Raw genomic sequence first — 22,501 nt, 5'->3', positions numbered from 1 at the left:
CTGGAGAGATGGCTCAGCGGTTAAGAGCACTGACTGCTTTTCCAAAGGTCTCGAGTTCAATTCCCAGCAACCACATGGTGGCTCACAACCATCCGTAATGAGATCTGATGCCCTCTTCTGGTGTGTCTGAAGACAGCTACAGTGTACTTAGACATAATAATAAATACATCTTAAAAAAAAAAAAAAAAAAAAAAAAGCATTCCTTTGGGGGCTGGAACACCCCCAGCACTTATACTGCAGCTAGGAACTGAGTGTAACTCTAGTTCCTGTGGATTTGATGCCCTCCTCTGGCTTCTGTGGGTACTACACACATATAATCTACATACATACATGCAGCCAGTTGAACACATAAAATTTTTTTTAAAAGCATCAGTTTCAGAAGTTGAATAGATGGAAATTTCAAGCAATAAAGAGATCAAGGAAACTTTGATGTTCTATATTTCTGTATAGACTGTTCATGCTATCTCTGTGTCTATCATTTATCCATCTGCCTATAACCTTTATGTCTGTCTACTAATTATTTATATCAATTATTAAGAAAATTAATAATTTAATTTTGTAGTGCTATAAAATTAATTGGATCTTATATTGCTATAAAATTAATAACCTAATTTTATAAAGCACAGGTTTGCCTTATAAAGGCTACTCTTATAAAGGCATTTTATGTAAGTACAGTGTAGCTGTCTTCAGACACACCAGAAGAGGGCATCAGATCTCATTACAGATGGTTGTGAGCCATCATGTGGTTGCTGGGAGTTGAACTCAGGACCTCCAGAAGAACAGTCGGGGTCCTTAACCTCTGAGCCATGTCTCCAGCCCTTTATTTCAGTTTTTAATGCTAACACCAATCTTGAAACAATTTATCAGCAGTTTCCATCTGGAGTTGAGGCAACTGAGCAAGTTCATAGGATGTAAGCTATAAAGTGGTGCCATGTTGCTAGGTGCTCTCCTTGATGCGAATTGCAGTGAGGTAAATGAGGAATTGTACAGTGGCTGTGGAAGGAAGAGAAGAATCTGTGAAAGGCTGCGACAGGGCTATCACTTGAGTCCAGTACTTTAGGCTAAGATGAGTAACACAGTGAGACCCTCAACTCTTAAATAAATAAATAAATAGGAAAAGGACCCAGAAAAAAAGGATTTTTTTTAAAAATAGAAAATATATTTCACTTCTAAAGTTTTAAGTAATGTCTTTTTCCCCCTTCATAGTGGAAAGCCCATGACGGCATCATTTTAAAAGTCGACTGGAACTCAGTGAATGATCTTATTTTATCTGCAGGTGAAGACTGTAAGTATAAGGTATGTGTTTTAGCTTCATTTCCTGTCGCTGTGATACAGAACCCTGACAGGAGCAGCTTTAAGAGAGATGTTGTTTGTTACCTTACAGTTGCAGGTTTCAGTCCATCATTGCAGGCCAGTCAGGGCAGGGGCTGGAAGCAGCCAGTCATGGCAGCAGCAAGAGCAGAGGGCTGAGTGCACCCAGACCTTTACTCAGTGCATCTTTTCAATGCTTACAGTCTGGGAATCGTGCTGCCCACAAGACAGAGCCTCACAGATAGGTCGCCCTGCCAACCTGCTAGACCATCCCTCACTGAGACTCTCTTCCCACCTATTGTGTCAAGTTGACAAAGAAAACGGACCATCATAGTATATAGAGTTTAGACTTACTATTGGCTTAAAATAATAAAATTTGGGGAAACTGGCTTACAATAGCATATACAACTATCTTTTAGTCTTTTACCTGTGGTAATTGAACAGATTTCGTTTTCCAACTTTAAATGCTACTTAAAGTTTTCATAATAAAATTTTGATTTGATAAGCAACAGCAACATCTCAATTCAGCTCTTCTTTGTGTGTGTTTCAACTTAAATCAGTTCATTTCTTTACTTACATATTTTTTTAAATCGACCTCCTAACTTCCTAAATATTGGTCTATTTCAGAATAAAATAATTTGTGGATATGAAGATGTCTTCCCCTTTCTGCAGAACTGGGACCATGGATATACTAGGCAAAGGCTTCCGTACTGAGGTCTATCCCTAGCTCCAACCGTGACGTTTAATGTCACTGTAATTACAGGGACTTTAGTTGAAATAAATTATTAAAGAAAACCAATAGAAATCCCATTTGGCAGAAAGAAATTATAGAAAATACCAACCCACACCAGATTTTACTACAAAATTTAAAGCACTTAAGATGGGCAGATGTAATGTTTAACCCAGGTTTAGTAATGTTCTGAAATACTTTCTTTCTGAGGCCTGAGCACTTCCAGGAATATTGCTTTGTCCTCCTTGTGTGATGGTAAAATCTGGTTGCTAATTTTATATGGTTATGATTCTGAGTCTTCACTCGATATCTTATTGGAGGACAGTCTTTTTGTAGTAATGTGGAGATGATAAAAACCTTTTCAACTTTGATTTTATAGGTTTGGGATAGTTATGGCCGCGTGCTGTACGGCTCCCAGCCTCATGAGCACCCTATCACCTCAGTGGCCTGGGCTCCAGATGGAGAGTTATTTGCCGTTGGATCGTTTCATACGTTACGCTTGTGTGATAAAACTGGGGTAAGTTTCAGTCACAAACATACTGCTGCACGCGGTGATGTACCACAATGCTCACTCGCTCACTTAGTGAGCACTTTGAAATGTCCTCATTGAATACATTTGACACAACCTCTCTGATTTATCAGCTCCTAATTCGTAAGGTGAAGCGGTTTGCAACTGAAGAGTTGACATAGTCTCTATTATTTGTCTTTTTGGAAATATTTGTCTTGAGCATGAGTCTGAAGGATGGTAAAACAGTTTAACTGTTCCAGTTTATACCCACTTAGTATGGAGCACAGGACTTTTGTTTTGTTTTGTTTTGTTTTGTTTTTTTGGTTTCTCGAGACAGGGTTACTCTGTATAGCCCTGGCTGTCCTGGAACTCACTCTGTAGACCAGGCTGGCCTCGAACTCAGAAATCCACCTGCCTCTGCCTCTGCCTCCAGAGTGCTGGGATTAAAGGCATGTGCCACCATGCCCTGCTAGGAACACAGAACTTTAAATGGTACTTTTGGCATCAATATTATTCTAGGCTGTTGGTCTGAATAAGGGTTAGTGAGGAGAGCTGGAAAAGGGGTTGGTTCAGGAGAGATGTCTTTGCTATTTGGGAAGAGCCATGAATTCCTTGAAGATAACCCCCCAATATGACGTAAATTGAGTATAACATAATATGACATAAATTACTCTAACTTTGTGTTATTTTGATTGATACTTTGTTTGAACATTACAATAATCAAGTTACCCAAATTTAGCATACATGAGTGCTATTTCAGTATTGCTAAAAGGTATGTTCTTGGGCTCTATATTTTAAATTCTATTTTATCTTTTACATTTTTTTTGTTTATATATATATATATATATATATATATATATATATATATAATGTTTTTTGTTTTGGTTTTTTTTTTTTTTTTTTGAGATGGGGCTTCTACACCTACCTCTGCCTGCTGGGCTCTGGGATTAAAGGTGTTTACCACCGCCTCCTGGCTATGACATTTTTAAAAGGACTTTTTAATGATTTGTTTTTTATTTCATGCACATTGGTGTTTTGTCTGTGTGAGGGTGTCAGATGTCCTAGAAGTGGACCTACAGACAGTTGTGAGCTGCCATGGAGGTGCTTGGCATTGAACACGGGTCTTCTGAAGAGTAACGAGCACTTAACACCAGCACTCTTAACTGCTTGAACCATCTCTCTAAGCCCCTTAAGAAGTATTTTCAAGTAGCCTACTAAGTACTGTTCATATACTGAGGGTTTGGGGGCTGTCCTCTGCAGCATGGCCAACCTCCAGGGGCTCCATTCTCTCCCCTCCCTGAAGCATCGGTGTAAGTGGCTCCTCAGCTAAGAGTAGGAGTCCATGAGCCCCGCATGCAGGCTTGAGTGTCGGTCGGCTTGCTCTTGTGCAGACCTATCTTGTGTAGATAATCACAGTTGCCTTGTGCCCATTAACACGGTTGTCCAAGAATGACTAGAAGACACTGTTACACTCCAGTCTTCCCCAACTTCTGGCTCTTACAGTCTTTTTGTCCCCTATTTCACAATGGTCCTGAGCCTTTAGGGAAAGGAGTGTTACATGGCTACCCCATTTGTGGCTGTGCACACCACAGACACTTTCTGCACGTTAGTTAACCAGTTGTGAGTTTCAGCATTAACAGCATGAAGAAACTTCTCACAGGAAGTTTCAGAGCTGCACTAAAAAAGTCGATGGGTCTAGAGATTTAGGGGACGGCTTGATGTCTGTTTAGCATAATAATATTACTAGGCGTCCCACTAGGGCCTATGAGTCTAGAACTGTGGGCTCCTTTGGGCCCTCTTTGTAATGTGCTTAAGTGAAATCTTACTCTAGAAAGTCATTTCTTAGGCTTAGACTGTTTCTTGGTCTGGTCATTTTTGTGTATGGCTTTCTTGAGAGTGCTCCTTGTCTTGATACCTAGTTGTCAAGAATCCCCTTTCCCAGCTCCCACCTCTTCATAATCTAATTTCCTGTTAGAAGGAGGCTGGAAGCTGCTGCTCTGTGGCTCTTAGTGCAGACCATGGGCCCAGGGCAGCTTTTACGGTGCTGATTGGGAAGTACTTGCTGTGTGATTCATTTTTTTCCTCCCCTGGAGAAACACAAAACATACTCACCCCAGATGACATTGTAAACAGACTAAGGAAAGGCTTCCGCACAGGTCTGTCTTGCTTAGCCAGTGAGTTCACTGGAGCTACTTACAGGAGTGTGCTGTGGATGGCCCTCTACTAACTTGTCTTTTGGTCAGAGTGGTCTTTGGTCCTTGAATTTGTTTTCCTCCCTCCCCCTTCCCTTGTCCCTGTTTAGTGATAAGCTCTGGCCAGGGTTGTGCCCAGCCTTTGTGGGGCTGGGACTTTGTGCATGCTTGAAAGCACTCTGCCAACTCAGCTCCACCCCTGCTCTGAAGGGCAGTATATAGATTCCTCAGCCCAGAACTCTGCCTATAGCGATTGACTTTGATACTGTGTATGTATGCTAAGTTTGTATAACATATACCTCAGGTCTTATCATAGTATTATTCTAGCAAAATGAGGAATGAGCGGCTGTGAATAGGGAGCTGATTGGCAGTTGTTCTGTTTTCCTAAAATGCATTGCCTGCAGCTCTTTATGAATGTGGAAGGAAGCTTGTGCTTAATGGAAAAGGTCTTCCTTCCTTCCTTCCTTCCTTCCTTCCTTCCTTCCTTCCTTCCTTCCTTCCTTCCTTCCTTCCTTCCTCAAATGGCTACCAGCAGTCATTTGAGGTGAGGGGTGGCAGATGAAGGAGGAGTAGTCTGATCCCAAGGAAACCTAGGAGAGAGGAGAGAGGAAGAGAGATGAAGAACAAGGGCTTCAGCGGGCTCTCACTTTTCCTGCGGAGTCGATTGTATATACCATACAAGAGCATCAGACACACATGAGGAGACCAGGGAAGACACACAGCATCTGTCGATGGTGGCTTGTGGGTGATTGACAAACTGGAGAGGCCACATCAGTTTCTGATGGTGTAGCTTTGGTACTACAGGAGTGCCCCAGGCACAGCCAACTGGCCAGAGGTTGGAGGGCAGCTGTTGTCTTTCTGTTTGGCTGTGTCAGGTCACTGGCTGACTGTTGAATACCACAGTGAAGACTTGAGTTACCAGACAGGAGAGGAATAGTCTCTGGGCCAACCGTCTGGAAAATTCTCTAAATGGGAAGGTGACTGCTGCTCCCGTCAGGCAAGTACACAGACTGAGACAGGAGTCTGTTTCCAGAGCTATTCACGTGGTGGTATTTCAATATCTAGTTTTAAAAAGAAAAGAAAAATTCAGTTTTCAAAAGACAAAAAAAACCCTCAAGATATGAGACATACTGAAAAGGAGAATATAGTGGCCTATTCTTAGGGGAAAAAAAGGTGACAAAAACCACTCCTAAGATATCCAGCACCGAGCCTGTTACACAAAGGCCATGTGTTCAAAATAACTAAAGAAATGCTGATAAATCAACAGAAAAATTTTGAGACAGTGAGACAGAGTCCATTGTGTAGCTCTTGTTGACTAGGCTGATCTCAAACTGAGAGAGCTCTGCCAGGCTCTGCTCTCCATGTGCTTGGATTAAAGGCATGCACAACACCCAACCAAAGAAATTATTTTAAAAGAGCCAAATTAGAATTCTGAAGTTAAAGACGTATAAATACTCCCAGAACTCCGAAATACTATCTTTTCAGTAACAAGTTTTATGCATCTAAAATTGACAGAGCAATACAGTTTTTACTCCCCAGAAAATGTGAAAATGGCCTTCCTTGTAGCACATGGATAGAAGCATTAGCCACTATAGGTTTTTTTTCTCAAGTGTAATTTGACACTTTGACACAGCTGTTATGCATTCAAGAAAGGTATAAAATATTCGCTGAGCTGTCTAGCAGGTTGTGGTCCATGCTGCCAATCCTGATGACCTGAGTCTGATCCCCAAGACCTACATGGCAGTGGGAGAGAATCAACTCAGTTGTCTTCTCACCTCCACACCAGTCCCATGTGTGCACACCAAAAGAAAGAAGGAAAAGAACAAAAGTTAAGCCGGGAAAGAGTTAGCATTACTTATAGCTGTTTGTGTATGTGTGTGTATGTATGTATGTATGCCACGTGTGTGTGGGAGCCTGCAGAGGCCAGAATACCGTACTGGATCCTCCGGAGCAAGACAGTTATAGGCGGTTGTGAACCCAAGTGTTCTTAACCATTGAGGTATTTATTCAGCCTGAGATAGCATTATTTTAAGCTAAATGATCAAGAAATGCAAAAATAAATATGCCAGGAAAATGAGCATTACTGGATGATCAGTAAAATAAATCATGGTATAAGTGAATTTTTTGAGGAATAATATTTAGTTTTATGCTTCTGTATTTTTCTAGGTTCTATAATAAACTTTACTTTTATCTTTGATATCTAACAATGTGATTCAAATTAACATAGGAATTGTAAGTAAACATTCAGAATGTGTTAATGAATTATACTAGTTATTTGACAAAATAGGATGTAAGGAGAAAACTGAAGACACAAGGTACTTTTGACTAAATTAGCTAGCAGTGTAGCTTCTGTTTCAGTAGGGGGTGCTATTGCTTGTGCAGAAGATAACAGTTTTTTTGTAATTCCCATTTTCTCTGAACTTTCTTCTATTCATTTACTCATCCTAATTCATTACCTGTAGGAACTTTCTTACAGACTTATGTAACTTTTCATAGTTAATGATGTATATAAAGTGCAATTTGTCTCATATTAAGAGGTAATATAAGAGACGGTTCCTAAGCACCAGGCTTCCATAGAATGTAAGAGCTGCTTCTGTTTCCTTATTTTAAGCCAGTTTTATGTGTATGTTATTTTATGAGTTGAAAATTTTAAATTAGGCCAAACAAAGTTTGTGCTTTTGGGGATCCTTGCAGTATAATATCTGGATGTGCATAGGGATTGTGTAGAAAATATAATACCTGGCTGTGCACAGGAGTTGTGTAGAAAAGATGCAGTTGTTGAGACTTTCATTGTCTTATATTTAAGTAGGTATTTTTCTGTTGGGAAATGACTTGCATAAACAACTTCAGAGAATGCAAGAAAATAAGTCTTGTCTTTTTCTTCCATACCAGAACACTTACAATTTTTTATTCTCTGTGTATGGCTGTTTTGCTTACATGTGTTCCACATGCATACATGGTATCCTTGGAGACCATGTGAGCACATTGGATCCTGTGGAGTTGGTCTTACAGAGGGTTGTAAGCTGTCATATGAATGCTGGGACTCACACTTGGGTCCTTTAAAGGAGCAGACCGTGCTTTTAACCCCTGAATATCTCCCCGCCCCCATAGTTAACACTTTATAGAGGCATTCTCAGCCAGTTTTAAAAAATATTGTGGCTGGGCGGTGGTAGTGCACGCCCTTAATCCTAGCACTTAGGAGGCAGAGGCAGGCGGATTTCTGAGTTCGAGGCCAGCCTGGTCTACAAAGTGAGTTCCAGGACAGCCAGGGCTACACAGAGAAACACTCTCTTGAGAGACACACACACACACACACACACACACACACACACACACACACACACACACACACACACACACACACACACACACACACACAAAATTGTGCTTTCAGTGTGGCTGCTTATTCTAATGAAATGTAAAGTACTTATTACATTTTTGCTTACTGTGGGAGCAGCTTTGGTGTATTTCTAGAGTTCTGGGGTCAAAACTCCAGAGGTGTGTTACAAAGTGAAGGCTCCTTCTGGGCCTTTATAGTCCCCATGTGTATTAGCTCAGGGCTAAATGATCATCTCTTCTGTTAACTCCTCCATACTGTGCCACCTTGTCTAGGACATGCTACTTACTTCTTACGAGTACTAATTGCTTGTTTTATTGCCTTTTACTACAAGAAGTAAAACTGCTCAGGGCACACCAAATGTGGGAGACTCAAACTGCTGGAGCAATGGCTGACCTGTGACTTTAGATTTCTACAGTTTATTGTGGTTGTATGCAAGTAGAAGCCATTAAACAAAGAGATGTAAAGATGCAGAGGCCCAGGGAAAATTTAGGTAGGCCTTAGGAACCAAGAAGTAGATTGCTAAGAAAACTAAAAGCATTCCCTTTGTGTCTTTTGTTTTTGCTTCTGTGTGCATATCCAGGGTCTTTTGTTGTTGTTGTTGTTTGTTTTTCCCAGCTAAGTGACTTGTGGTCCCCCCTCCCCCCCCATGTACATGCTGGAAAGTGACTTAAAATGAACACCCCTTATATTGATGAATGCAGACTGCATCAAAAATCCATGTCCCAGACTGGTGAGATGGCTCAGCGGTTAAGAGCACTGACTGCTCTTCCAAAGGTCCTGAGTTCAAATCCCAGCAACCACATGATGGCTCACAACCATCTGTAATGAGATCTGATGCCCTCTTCTGGTGTGTCTGAAGACAGCTACAGTGTACTTAGATACAATAATAAATAAATCTTTAAAAAAAAAAATCCATGTCCTAATTTTGCATGTTGGTAACGGGAGAGATGGGTAGCCTTGTCTATGCTAGGCATACAAGCCTGGTGAAATAATATGTTTGCAGGCATGCTGGGGGTGATGATAGGGACACAGCTGGCAGGGCTCGAGTGTAGTCACCATGCGAGCTGGTGCCCAGGGCAGAGTCCTAGTCATGGAGAAGGGGGCGGGGCAGTCATTTTTTTTATCTCAAGCCATTTCAGATTTACTTGAAGTTTTTAGTTTAATGCTCTGAGAAATGTCCTATTTATGTTGTGAATTTCTGACTTTATAATGAAAGACAAAGAGGAATTTATAGTTGCATTTTCATGTTTGGTGTAGAACCAACTTTGTTAGAAGCCATAAACTATAAACCACAAAACAAAAGGATTCTTTTCTGCTGTCTAGGATTGAGAGACTCAAAAAATTATTCAAAATTAGATTTCTATTACAGAATTTACTTTCATTATTTTAACCAACACTTAGAGCCTGGAGCTGTTCTTCCAGAGGCCAACACCCAAATGGTGGCTCACAGCCATCTACAGCTCTGGTCCCAGGGGATCTGATGCCCTCTTCTTGCTTTTGCCGGGACGCTTAGTGCATTGAGCATGCAGGCAAAGCACCCTACACACACAATACATTCTTAAATAAATAAACAAACAAAATTAACACAGCAGGTAGAGGCCGGTATAGAAATGTTCCGTTTTAGTGGATTACTTTATGGACTGATTACATTGTTTTATTTCCAAAGAGTTTTATTAGTAAAATATTTTGATTAGTTCACTGGTGACCCAGTCAGTAATTTTGATGGCATTTTTTGAGGTGGCTAATTTGTTTTATGTGTTTATTTTAGACCTGAGTCTTGACATATAGCCCAGACAGGCCTTGAACGAAAGATCCTCCTGCCAAGACAAAACCCCTAATAAAGAACAGCAGCAGAGAGCAAGATTGAATTTGATTATAAGGTTGGAAGAATAGGAAGAGAATATGGTTAACATTCTAGAAAAAAATTATATTACATCAGCAGAAACAAAAAGGAAAAGCCTCTGAGACGGTCCGCCAGCATGTTAGTCTTCTGGGACGTAGAGAAGGCTCTTCTGTCCTGGACACTTAGCTGATATCTTCACAGACCCTCAAGTCCTGAGGGGTCTACCTACTACACTCTGAAAACAGCAAGGGGAAGCTCACCTTGTGCATCTGATACTTTCAGGAATCAGGATGTGTAGCAACTGTTGGATGATTTTTTTTTTTTTTTTTTTTTAGTTTTTTAGACATTTTGTGTCTGTGGACTTTAACGAAGCAGTTCCTTTAAGGCAGTAGTTCTTAATTTTCCTAATGCTGGGACTCTTTAATACAGTTCTATATGTTGTGGTAACCCCTCCCCCCAACCATAAAATTACTTTCATTGGTATTTCATAACTGTGAGTTTGCTATTGTTATGAATGGTAATGTAAAGACCTGACATGCAGGATATCTGGTGTGTGACCCCTGTGAAAGGGTCATTTGACCCCCATCCAAAGGGTTGTAACCCACAGGTTGAGAACCAGTACTTTAAGGCATCAATACCTTCTTTAATGGAATTAGTGTGTTTCAGGAGAGACACACGTTTTTGCCATTGGCTTCACTGCAAAACATTTAAATTTCAAGAAATAAAGCTATAAATGCCCACGAAATACATTGCTTCAAAGATCACCGTAGTATCTTAATATGTAATATATCCCCAGTTTAAAAGTTCTCAATTTGGGGGGGGCAATAAATCAATTTTCACTCTCTTCTTTTTCCATCTAGTGGTCATATGCTTTAGAGAAGCCCAACACTGGCAGCATATTTAACATCGCGTGGTCTATTGATGGCACTCAGATCGCGGGAGCGTGTGGAAACGGGCATGTTGTCTTTGCACATGTGGTGGAGCAGCGCTGGGAGTGGAAAAATTTTCAAGTAACGCTAACGAAGAGAAGGACTATGCAGGTATGATCATGTTCCAGAGTTGAGTAAATCTGCTGCTTTGCACTACACAGGGCAGGCATTTATCCTTATTGGTCACTTTTGCCTGTTTATAGACATCCAGTCATGGTTGGAAGTGCCTGACTTCGGCATGACGTCAGACCCTTTAATGAAAGCAGCTGAATGTTTGTAGTTACCAAGCTTAGCATAGCACAGACTAGTGGCATTCAAAGCTTTTAGTGAGTGTGGTGCACTTGAGGGAGTGCAGACAGAGAGAGTTAGACAGATTTCCCACCAGAAGCTGATCCAAGACAGGCCTAATAGACTATTTCTTTATGGCTGAATTCAGTTAATCTTTTTTTAAAAAATTGACTTTTAAGGATTGGGTAAGAATTTCATAACTGTGAGTTTGAAAGATGGGAAGGAAAGATTTAGGGAGTTGTTGTTAGGATTTAGGAAGTAAGGGAGGAGGAGAACTTTTCTTCATGTTTGGGTTTCTGACTGAGGCCTCTATGACAACGGGCAGATTCACCAGCATTATGTCATCGAATGCAAGCTTTACCTGACATCATAGGTCTGAGGGAGAGCAGACAGCTGTGGAGAAAAGGGACAGTGAGCATGGACTGGGGACTCTGCAGGCCTGCTGTGTGCAGACCCTGCTCCACATCCCCTGCTTTTAGAGATAGGATGTCACTAAGCACTTCTGTGAAGACACTGCATGAAGGGTTTTTGAGCTGTTTCAGAGAAAGGTCAGAAGCTTGCTTAGTCTTACAACCTGCTGCGGGCAAGTTAATAGGAAAGGCAGAGTGACCTTCTGCCCTTGTGTCCTCCTATTCCTTTGCCTGGGGATATGTAATATGCCAGCTGCCATATTTGGAGATTATTGTGTAGTTCTAAAGTGGAATATTTTGTAGTCTAATACATGGGAATAGGCTATGTCAGTGGGAGAAGGGAGGGGATGTGTATAGCTCAGAGAACATCAGTTGGAAGCATCTAAAGGACTGGCTGGGTACCGTCTTCTCCATTTTCTTTCTTCAATTAGGCCAGCACTAGCTTAGTGCCTTGTACAGAGTAAGTGTCCAACGGCATCAAAACCTAGCTGCATAAACGTGGTAGCTGCTGTGCAGGGACTGCTGCCCTGTGAAGACCCTCTGCCAAAGGAGGGGGAGCTGTACTTCCCCCCCCCCCATCTGTATCAGCTGCTTCTGTCTTATGTATTCATAGTAATGTGGCTTTAATTAAAGGGTTAACCTATTAAAGAGCTTTGTTAGCTCAAGTATCAAGATTTTAAAATGTCGATTATATGCTCCCCAGACTAAATATTAGATTTAGTAGAATTTTTCTTGGCTTTATTTGCTTATTTTGGATATTTTACTTGGAAAATGTCTTTTTTTTTAAATGGAAAGCAGAAACTAGTGTATAGAATCTCCATATCCTTACTATCTCGCCTCAGTCCTGCCCCATCCACAGCCTCACCTGCTTCCCAACGTACCCTGAGTTTCAGGCAAATTCCTACATTGTATTGTATCTGTAAAAGTTATATATCTATAACTTAAACATAAGGACATCTCTGTTTTAATCTAATCATATCATTTTCATACACTACTACCACTAATTTTTTAATTTTATAAACTGTCTACAAAATGCTCAAATCTTCACATGTCTCCTACATGTTATAAATTTAAAGTTTGTTTAAGTCAAGATTTAAACGATTGCAATGGGTTTGGTGTACCATTTAAGTTGTTCTTGGTCTGTAATTTCTTTCTTTCTTTCTTTCTTTCTTTCTTTCTTTCTTTCTTTCTTTCTTTCTTTCTTTCTTTCTTTCTTTCTTTCTTTTTTTCTGGCTCTGTTTCTTCTTAACTTTGTTTGTTTTAGGAAGCCACATAATTTGTAGCAGAGTTTTTCACAATGTAGACTTCTCAGGTTGCAATCTGCGGAGTGTTATTTTTATTTTGTTTTCTGGGGCTAGTGATTGGATCCAGGGCCTCATAACGTGCTAGGTTAGCGCTCTCCTGTGTACTTTTGTCTTCAGAACTTCCTGCAAACTGAAGGTTATGTAAATAATGGCATATATATATTGTCTAACTTGGAACCAAAACATGACATTATCTCCAGGACAAAAAAAAATTGCATTGAGAGTTCTAATCTACTGATTTGGGACAGAACTATTTTAGTCATATGTGCAGGAGTTTAGTATTATCAAAATAATTCTAGTGTTATATTCTAGAGAGCTCTCCTGAGAACATAGCCATGCTTCTAAATAGAGTTTTAATTTGGAAATAAGAAAGACTCATCTCAGTGACTAGGAAAATTTCATGTGATACTACATATGGAATCTTTTAAAGAATATATTGAATTCAAGTTATCCTTAGAAGCAAAGTTGATAAATTAAATAGAAATGGAAAGCATTTTAATTTATAAAGGTTTTACACTGTGACTATAGAACATCACGTTTGTTGAGTTGGACCCATTCAATATTCTTTCTTAGTACTATCCCTTATTTATTCACTGCATGTTTATGAGTTCTACCCCTTTCCAGGCGCTAGGCTAAACAATGAGGAACAAAGCACCAGATAAAATATATTTGTTCTCTGTTCTCATGGCCCTGCTAGGTTAGTGTCTCAAAACTACTTCAAACATTGATACAAATTGACTAGTTTATGTAAAGTCAGGAGATAAAGTTGAGGCACTGTTGGTTCAGTGAATGAATTAATGTCAACAGGATCCATCATGTCCTCCTTCAGTCTTTTCCCTGTAACTGGCTTTACTTTAAGAAAGGTAGTCTTTATTTCGTGGCTTTGGCAGTTCCAGTGTTGCACCTATCAGATCAAGTCCAGCAGAAGGCTCATTTCTTGTAGTAACTTCAGAAGTCTGAGCTTTCAGTCTCATATGCTTGGCGTGGGTTAAATGCATTCGGGGGGGGGGGGGGGGATGTCAGTCTCATCTGAACTACTTAGTGCCTCAGATTAGTGGAAGGAGTGGTTTTCCAAGGGAAATCAAAGCATAAGTGATTCTAAGCAGATGCCCCCCTCCTCCTGAAAGAAAGTGGGAGAGAGAGAGACAGAGAAAGACAGAGAGACAGAGACAGAGACAGATATGAGAATCTTAGCTGGGGAGGCCTGACTGCAGGGTGTGTGGTAGCTGGTTCCATTGCTGTGGCCGTCAGGAAGCAAGAGAGCTTACATAGAAGCAGAGCCGATCTGTAAGTCTCAGGCCCAGCATCCATAGCCTCTTCTGGCCTCCATAGCCTCTTCTGGCCTCCAAGGGCCTCAGTCACACATGGGATTCACAGACATACATGCTGGCAAAGCACTCACACACAATAAGATACAGATTTATTTTTTTCTCCCCTTTCACTTTCCCCACATTCCCTCATATTATCATTTTTTTTTTTTTAGATTTTATTTATTTATTTATTATATGTAAATACACTGTAGCTGTCTTCAGACACTCCAGAAGAGGGCGTCAGGTCTTGTTACGGGTGGTTGTGAGCCACCATGTGGTTGCTGGGATTTGAACTCTGGACCTTCAGAAGAGCAGTCGGGTGCTCTTACCGACTCTCACCATCTCACCAGCCCCCCTCATATTATCATAATGAAAGGCAAAGCATGTGGCTCCAGTGAAACTGTACAGCAAGAGGGAAGAGAAGGCAGCACCCCGAGTACCACACCCACACCTTACTCTAGCCAAAGTAGAACACCCTAAGACTTCTCTCTGCAGGAGATGTGATGCTCAGCATTAATTATCAGCTTGATGGGCTCTGGAGTCGCCTGGTAGCTGGGCCTCTGAACATGCCTGTTGGAGATTGTCTTGATTAGGTTAATGTAGGTGGGAAGACCCGCTCACCGTTTTCCTGGGCTGGGATGCTGAACTGCAGTAAGAAGGGGAAAGTGAACTGAGCCCAGGATCTATTCATCTCTTCTGCTTCCTCATTTGGGGTGTGGTGTGGCCAGTTGCTTCAAGCTGCCGCTCTCTTCACTTCCCAACTGAGATGTACCCCTGAGCTGTGAGCTCAAATAAACCCCTCTGCCTTTGACTCTCTTGTCAGACTGTTGTATCACAGCAGGGGAAGCTATATTTGTCAGTTTGGCATCCCAATGTGCTTTTCATGAAGTACGTTTTAGGCATTTTGGAGGCTTCTCTTACTGCGGATTGTAGTTATTGGCAACTTACCTTCTTGTTGAAGGTGACAGAATTTTCATAAAGAATGAGTAACCACTTTTGTTTGCAAGGTTTGAAGTTTTATAGCTTCTTTAGATGTGCAGTAGAGCTGTGGTTGACTGTGCTTTACTTAGTAAAAGGCTATAGATGGTGTTGGGTTGTTACTGTTAAATGTAGTCCTTGACCTGGCCCCTGCTATTTCCCAGTAGCAAGTTTCTGTCTTCTTCTTGTCAGCTTTCCTGGGACATAGCAGGGGTTAGGATGAGAATGCGTCTTCATCTACCTCTTGTACAGCGGGCCGAATTCCAACAGCTGATTTGTTCCAAAAGAGAAAGCTGATATCTTTGTCTGGAAGAAGGGCCTAGGATGGCTGGTGTGAGAGACAGGCAGATAGAGCCTGGGCAGCTTGCCTGTGTTTCTTTGCTGTTATCCAGATTTTGGCATGGAGTACAGATTGATGTTCAGGATGTGCTGCCTGGTCCTTCACTTCTGTTTCTTGTGACTAAGGAGGACTGGAGGGCATTATGGAGATGGAAGTGAGTGGTTGCTACTGCTGCTGGCATTGTCATGTGGAGGATTAAGTGAGTATTGAGAAAAACTCACTTACTACTATTTATATCAAACTGAAACATCTAAATATTGTGAGGAAGTGTAAGTTAATATAAGTTTAAGGAGGAATCCCAGAGAAGCCTTGAACTGAACAGAGTAATGGACACATTTTAAAATCCATCATAAGGCATTGTTATGTGAGATTCCTTTTCATCAGTGTCTCATTATGTAGCTCTAGAACTCCCTCTGTAGCCCAGGCTGGCCTTAAACTCACAGCGATCTACTGCCTCTGTCTCCCAAGTGCTGGATTTAAAGACCTGTGCCCCATGCCTGGCTGAGATTCAACAGTATTGAAGTTGTAAGATTGCAGTCTTTAGTTAATGGGTACTTTCCCTTAGCAAACTCTAGGGAAATATGAATTTTAAGAAACCTATGATAATTTGAATAATAATAGGACTTTAAAAAATATGGAATATTTTTATTTTAGTATTTTCTGAACATTTTTATGTTTTCTTAAAGGCTTATTAACCATCAGCTTATTTTACAGGATCTCATGTTGCCCTAAGGAAACTAATATATAATGTTCCTTAAATTTTGCTTTTTAAAAAATCACCCTAGGTCTTAGAGAGATGACTCAGTGGTTAAGAGCACTCACTGATTGCTCTACCATAGGACCTGGGTTCAATTCCCAGCACCCACATGGCAGCTCACAACTATCTATAAAGTTCCATGGGATCTTAAACTCCCCCCAAAATAAATATGCAAGCAAAACACCAACACATATAAAATAAATAAATTTTCAAGTCATTCTACTAACGACTGTCCTTTCAGGAATTGTTTCTATGCCTTGTTAGGGATCATTCTCCTAGCTTGAAAGTGTTTCTAAGAGAAGAGAGACATCTGGATCTTTAAGAAGGTTTCTGAGGACTCAGACTTTTGGTGACAGTGTATCACACATGCACCAAAAGCATGCTCTACATTCCTTCTTAAAATATGCGTCGTCTTTGACAAGTCCATACAAACATAAAGTATATTTTAGTTATCTCTGCCATGACTCCCCCCACCCCCCGCCACACACACTGTTGAGTATATAAGATGAAGCCGCCTCTAGAGACCATTGTTCTTCTACAACTTTCTTGTGCCAGTCAGTCTTTGTGTACTGTGATAAATACCTGAAGGGATTTTAAATGAGAACACATGTGCTTGGGGTAGCTTTTAGACTGCTGCCTCGAAAGTGCAGAGTTCTATCTCTAGGACCACATAAACCACACGTGGTGGCACAGGCCTAGAATCCTGGCACACTTGAGTTGGACACAGGAGACTTAACAGCTTGAGGCCATCTTTAGCTACTTATTGAGTTCCGCTGGAGATATATGAAACCCTGTCTGAAACTGTATTTTTGAGTATTGATATTTATAATACTCAGTAGGATGCTACCACACATTTCCTGCTGGGTTGCTTCCAAGGGCATGTGTCTGCTTGTCTGTCTTTTAGTGTTAAGAATCTTCATCATGACCAGGTACAGTAAGCCTGACCCATTTGTCATAAGGTTTCCTGTTAGGTGTCTTACCTAAGTGTGTTTAGAAGCCACTGATGATAGCTGTTTAGGAGCTCTCTAAAGGTTGCAACACGCTTATACTGGAATTCCAGCCTTTCCCATGTTTATCAGCTAGAGTTTTTCTGGAAAGGATTTAGTCTTATCAACTCTCTGGTTCTCTAGAAATGAGACAAATGCTGAATTATATACAAATTTCTGAATAATGAGCCGATTTTCTAGAAATTCCCAATGAGCTTTGTTTGTGTGTGGGTTATTGATGTTATAATTATAAATATGCAGATGTTAACATTTAAAACTTTCTAAAAAAATTATGTGTATGTTTAATTGTGTTCCTAAGCCTATGATGGGCGTCTGCGAAGCTGAAAGAGGGTGTTGGATCACCTGGCGTGTAGTTAGCACATGTAGTCAGACACCCAAGCATGGGCGCTGGGAACGAGACCTGGGTCCTCTGCAAGAACAGTATGAGCCTACCGAGCCGTCTCCAGCCTCTAGCCTCTGCATTATTGTCATGTCTCAATCCACTGACGTCATTATTTTCTTTAAAGCTCAAATTGTCTTGCCATTGGCCAATGGCTCTTACTTCCTTTGATGTGATTTCAGTGACTACCTTGCTTTCTGGAGGTGTTTGATCAAATCTAGTCTACTTCGCCACCATTGCAGTCGGCCGTTTTCCCAGGAAGGTCTTAGTTCTGCTGGAAGACCTGCTTATATAGAGACTGAATTCAGGTGTTCCATGCATTCACTGATGCTGAGTGATCAGGACTTCTAGACAGAATGGATTTGGTTTTTATAGATAAAAGTAAATCATGAGTTTATACTAAGGAGTCCTACTTCATGTAAGGTTGCAGAGATTTTAGTCTTTATTTGCTGTTCTTACTCTTAAAAGAAAAATTTGATTCTCAAAGTCATTAACTTTCCGTATATAAGAAAGTTATTCATTTAATGTTATTGAGTTCTAATAAATATTTTTGTTTTTAAAAATGTAAGCATGCCAATATATATGTAAACACCCTTCCATTTTTGGATAGAAGATTGTTGTGGGAAATAATAAAAAATGATCACACCAACTCTCCGAGCTTCTGCTTCTCTCAGCCCGCTAACTTCCCAGCAGGACCAGAACAGCAGGCTTCCTGGGCTCCTGCAACCAGCAACTCTCTCCAGCTAGCTGCCCTGCACCCCCAACCTCCATGGTCTGGCTTGCTTGTCCCTGGAGCAGCTAGTTCCCTCTCTGCCATAAACCCCTGTAATAGGCAGTCCCACATTCCAGTAACCAAGTAAATCAAAACTCTTGAAGCTTATAATTAACCAAACAGATTTATGTATGGCTAAATTCTCAATTTACAGATGCCAATACAGTAATTTCAGAACCAATTATTAATTATAAAAGCTTTATACCAATTATTCTAACCTTATGATATCATAGCTACCTGTGGCTGGTTAAAGCCATGCTGGTTTATGTCCACCTCCATCTTGGCCTTCCTCTCTCTCCCGAGGTGCTCTCTGTCTCTGCAACTCTCAGCTCACAGGCCTCCTGCTGCCCTAGAGAAACTGGACAGGGAGAGTCCTGCAACAGGCGATAGCATACTAACCATGCTGTTCTCTGTCTTGTCTTCTTACCCCTTTATAGTTCTGTGTTTTGTTTTGCAGCTATACAGCATGTGTGGATGCACTGTGGTTTAATCGAACTGTTGGCAGATGTTTAGGCTGTTTCTAGTCTTGCAGTTATTGTGTGCCGTTGTAAGCAGCCTGCACAGGTGGTGTTCTATAGTTTTGCTTACATATCTTTGAGATGGGATTTTAGAACTGAGGATGCGGTAACAAAGAGCGTATGTGTGTGAACTTTTGCTGGGTCATGTCATGATAATATTTGAGGAACAGATATGTGCCATGCTTGCCAAGCTATCAGGCTGCCTTATGGAATACCATAACCTTTTCCTTTATAATTCTAGAAGCTGCGAAGTCTAAGACCAAGAAGCCAGTAGAGTTAGTGTCCAAACGGGGTCACTCTGTCTCATAGCTGGAACTGTCTTTCTGTAGTCTCACTTGAGAGATCGAGGGCCTCTTTTCTAAAGCATGCATTGATTTCCTGAGGACCCTACAACAGGAGTTAAGGGCCATAAACATTCAACACAGAAATTTGAAGCTGTACTTAGAAGAGTGTGACTCCCTATCTTTCTTTCATTGAATTGTTTACTAAAGCTTTACATTATTAGAAAAAAACGATACTGTCTAGTGGAGGGCCTAAAGAGCAGCTAGTCTGTGGGCGTCATTTCGCTGTTTCCCTGATTCTTCACTCATGGTATGCCGGCTGCCTTATGCATCTTGATCTCACCCAGAGCTTAAAGAACTTGAGTCATCCACCCTCTTTCTTGATATATTATAGTTTGCCCATTGACTTAAACACTTTTGACCAACGTGGCCAAATGCTAGAATCCTTGCAAATTTGTCTGCTCTAAACATTTGTAAGATTTTTTCCACGATGGCATTTTATTCAGCTGTAAAGAAAATGAAATTATGAACTCTCCAGGAAAGTGAATGGGGCTAGAAAGGCTCAGTGAAGTTAGTGCTGATGTCAGTTGTACCCAGAGAGCTTCTTTTTCAGTGGTTAGAGGTGACTGCACAGATTCAGAACTAATGAATGTAGGCAGGAAGTTAGCTCCCAGAGGGACTGACCAACAGGATACCAAAGAGAGAGAAAAACAAGCATGGACAAGTCAGCTCAAGTCCTTGAAAACAGGGTGTAAGATAATGGTGGTGATGGGCTGGTTGTCGGGACTCAGCTCAGGAATCCAATAACTAGATATAAAGAACAGCAGGTGTTAGTTGCTTCATGCAAGCTATGTCAGATTAAAGCAATTTCAAGCCTCCTTCTGTAGGAGATCATGCATAGAGCAGGATTACTCTTCCCCAAGAAGTGTTTTGAATTTTCCCTTTCCAGTTGCTTATCTGAGTTGGGGGGAGGGTATGGGGGACAGGGTTTCTCTGTGTAGTCCTGCCTGTCCTGGAAATCACTCTGTAGACCAGGCTGACCTCTAACACAGAGACCTGTCCATTTCTGTTACCCATATGCTGGGGATAAAGGCATGCACCACCACGCCCAGCCCTGGTTGCTTCTTAACCTCCTTCACTACCTGGTCTCACATAAGGAATTGCTTGCCCACCTCTGTGCGCTTTTCTTCTTTTCTATACAGTCTTTACATTCCTTTTATGAAACCAATATCTCCTCCACTTTTGAGTTTTAAGGCAGTCATCTCTTTGTTTAGAACTTAAAATTTGAAGTAAAAAGTAACGAAAAAAAAAAAGAGCTATTCTTACTCTCTTGGACAGAAATCATATGGTCTCCTTCCAGCTTGTATATGTCACCCTCTCTGGCTGCATCTTGGTGCTGGAGCATTTTTAACTTCATCCCATTCCTGCATCGCTCGGCTTGGCATGACGATGAGAAATCCTTATAGGTCTTTTCTATTTATTTCTAAGAGATTTTTTTTTTTTTTTTTTTTTTTTTTGGTTTTTCGAGACAGGGTTTCTCTGTATAGCCCTGGCTGTCCTGGAGCTCACTCTGTAGACCAGACTGGCCTTGAACTCAGAAATCCACCTGCCTCTGCCTCCCAAGTGCTGGGATTAAAGGCGTGCGCCACCACCGCCCGGCGAGAATTTTTTTAATTTTAAAATCTGGACCTTCTCAGTTGATTTTTATGCCAAAGTATATCAGTTTATGCCTAGATGATTTCTTTTTTATATATTTACCTAATTAAGAGCACATTGAATTTTTCATGCATATTAACATCGTTAGCTTATCTTTTTAAAATTTAGATTTCTTTTTAAAAACGTTGTTTTCTTGCTTAGGTTCGCAACGTTCTCAATGATGCCATTGATCTGCTGGAGTTCCGGGACAGAGTCATTAAAGCGTCCTTGAACCACGCACACTTGGTTGTCTCAACATCTCTCCAGTGCTACGTGTTCTCGTAAGCACCTTTGCGTTCCCTGAAAATCCAGAGGTTTTATCAATGATGAGAGATTTATTTTCAAGTTTTCATATCAGCACAGTTTGTTTTAACCTTAACTTTCTCAAAACCATACTGATTAGCACCATGTTTCAGACCAGGAAATGAGGAACCCCCCAAAAATATGTGCAAGAAAATCGAGGTAATAAAGTTTCTGTGTTAAACTCACTTGTAAAACTGGACACATCTTGTGTGCTATGGTTTCCTTACAGCTATGAAGACTTTGGTAGAGTCTCAAGTCAAGGTCCAGGGCTTAGCCTAGCTGAGGAGCCAGCAGATTACTGTAACATAGGATGGCAGGCAGGCTGGAAGAATTCAGAAAGGACATGGAATAATAGTAACCGTAAATGCACTATGATCTGGAGCTGTCCAGAAATGGTGAAAAATACATTCAGTGTCCTCCTTACTAGAATGATAATTAATATACCAAGAACTTGCCCGGAAACCTAAAACACACTTGGTATTGCTGTGCTCATCAGCACTGCATAAGCAGCTTTCTGGAAGCACCGGCCTGGTTTATAGTCTGAGATTATAATGATGTAACGATTTCTACAGTGACCGATGTTAGGTCATCAGTGTGATTTTGCTGAATGGGGAGAGAAGATGCCAGGTGGCAGACAGTGTGTACTATTACAGCTACCTGCTACGATGGTTGTGAATAATTGCAATGTGTATAATGAGCTGCAGGGAGGAGTCTCGAGCTTTTCTTTTGAACATAATTTGCCGATAATAGTAAGTTTATATAATTTCATTTTTGGGCAGTGGCCATATTTAATAGTCAACTTCCAAAATCCTTATTTTTAGTAGTACAAGCCAGCTTTTATATCCTACCTTCTAAACTATCCAAAAACTCAAAAAACCACTCATACCGTCAGGAATTTTTGTTACGGACATGAAAAAATTGTGCTTGCTTTATACTACAACGTATTTCTGGTTTAACCGTTTTATAAATATGGGGTAGAGACCGTTTGCCCATGGCTTAGCTCAGCATGTGGTAGTCACTGAGCAAGTAACTGAATAAAGAAATGAATCGAAGCATATAAAGTATATATAGTATTGCATTGATATCCTATGGCCCAGTAAGTCATAATGTAACAATACTGAATCTCGTTAACAAGTGCTCCAGTTCCCACCTAAATGTATAAATCTGCAACTGATTAATCAGAATCTGCAGCTTGGTAGCAGCCATGTCAGGAGTCCTGAAGTAGATGAGGGAGCTGAGAGTGGAGAAAGGAGTGGCTCAATGTTTGTGAATTGTTTGCTTAGATGACAAGAAGGACAACTGGTAA

General features: G+C 40.8%; 1 protein-coding gene across 3 annotated transcripts in view; it reads left to right on the top strand.

Annotated features, from left to right (window-relative positions):
* Ift80 (intraflagellar transport 80) overlaps positions 1 to 22,501 on the top strand; it is a 98,163-nt gene that overhangs the window by 38,540 nt on the left and 37,122 nt on the right. For all 3 annotated transcript variants that reach the window (XM_021195711.1, XM_029537952.1, XM_029537951.1), the window contains 4 exons: positions 1,207 to 1,296; positions 2,421 to 2,558; positions 10,785 to 10,964; positions 21,055 to 21,173. In XM_021195711.1, coding sequence (XP_021051370.1) covers positions 1,207 to 1,296; positions 2,421 to 2,558; positions 10,785 to 10,964; positions 21,055 to 21,173 — 527 coding nt within the window. The remainder of the gene's footprint in view (positions 1 to 1,206; positions 1,297 to 2,420; positions 2,559 to 10,784; positions 10,965 to 21,054; positions 21,174 to 22,501) is intronic.

This window comes from Mus pahari, chromosome 4, assembly GCF_900095145.1.
Source record: "Mus pahari chromosome 4, PAHARI_EIJ_v1.1, whole genome shotgun sequence".
Lineage (NCBI taxonomy): Eukaryota > Metazoa > Chordata > Mammalia > Rodentia > Muridae > Mus > Mus pahari.
The sequence above is the reverse complement of the archived record's forward strand: the minus strand, read 5'-3'. Positions and strand labels throughout refer to the sequence as shown.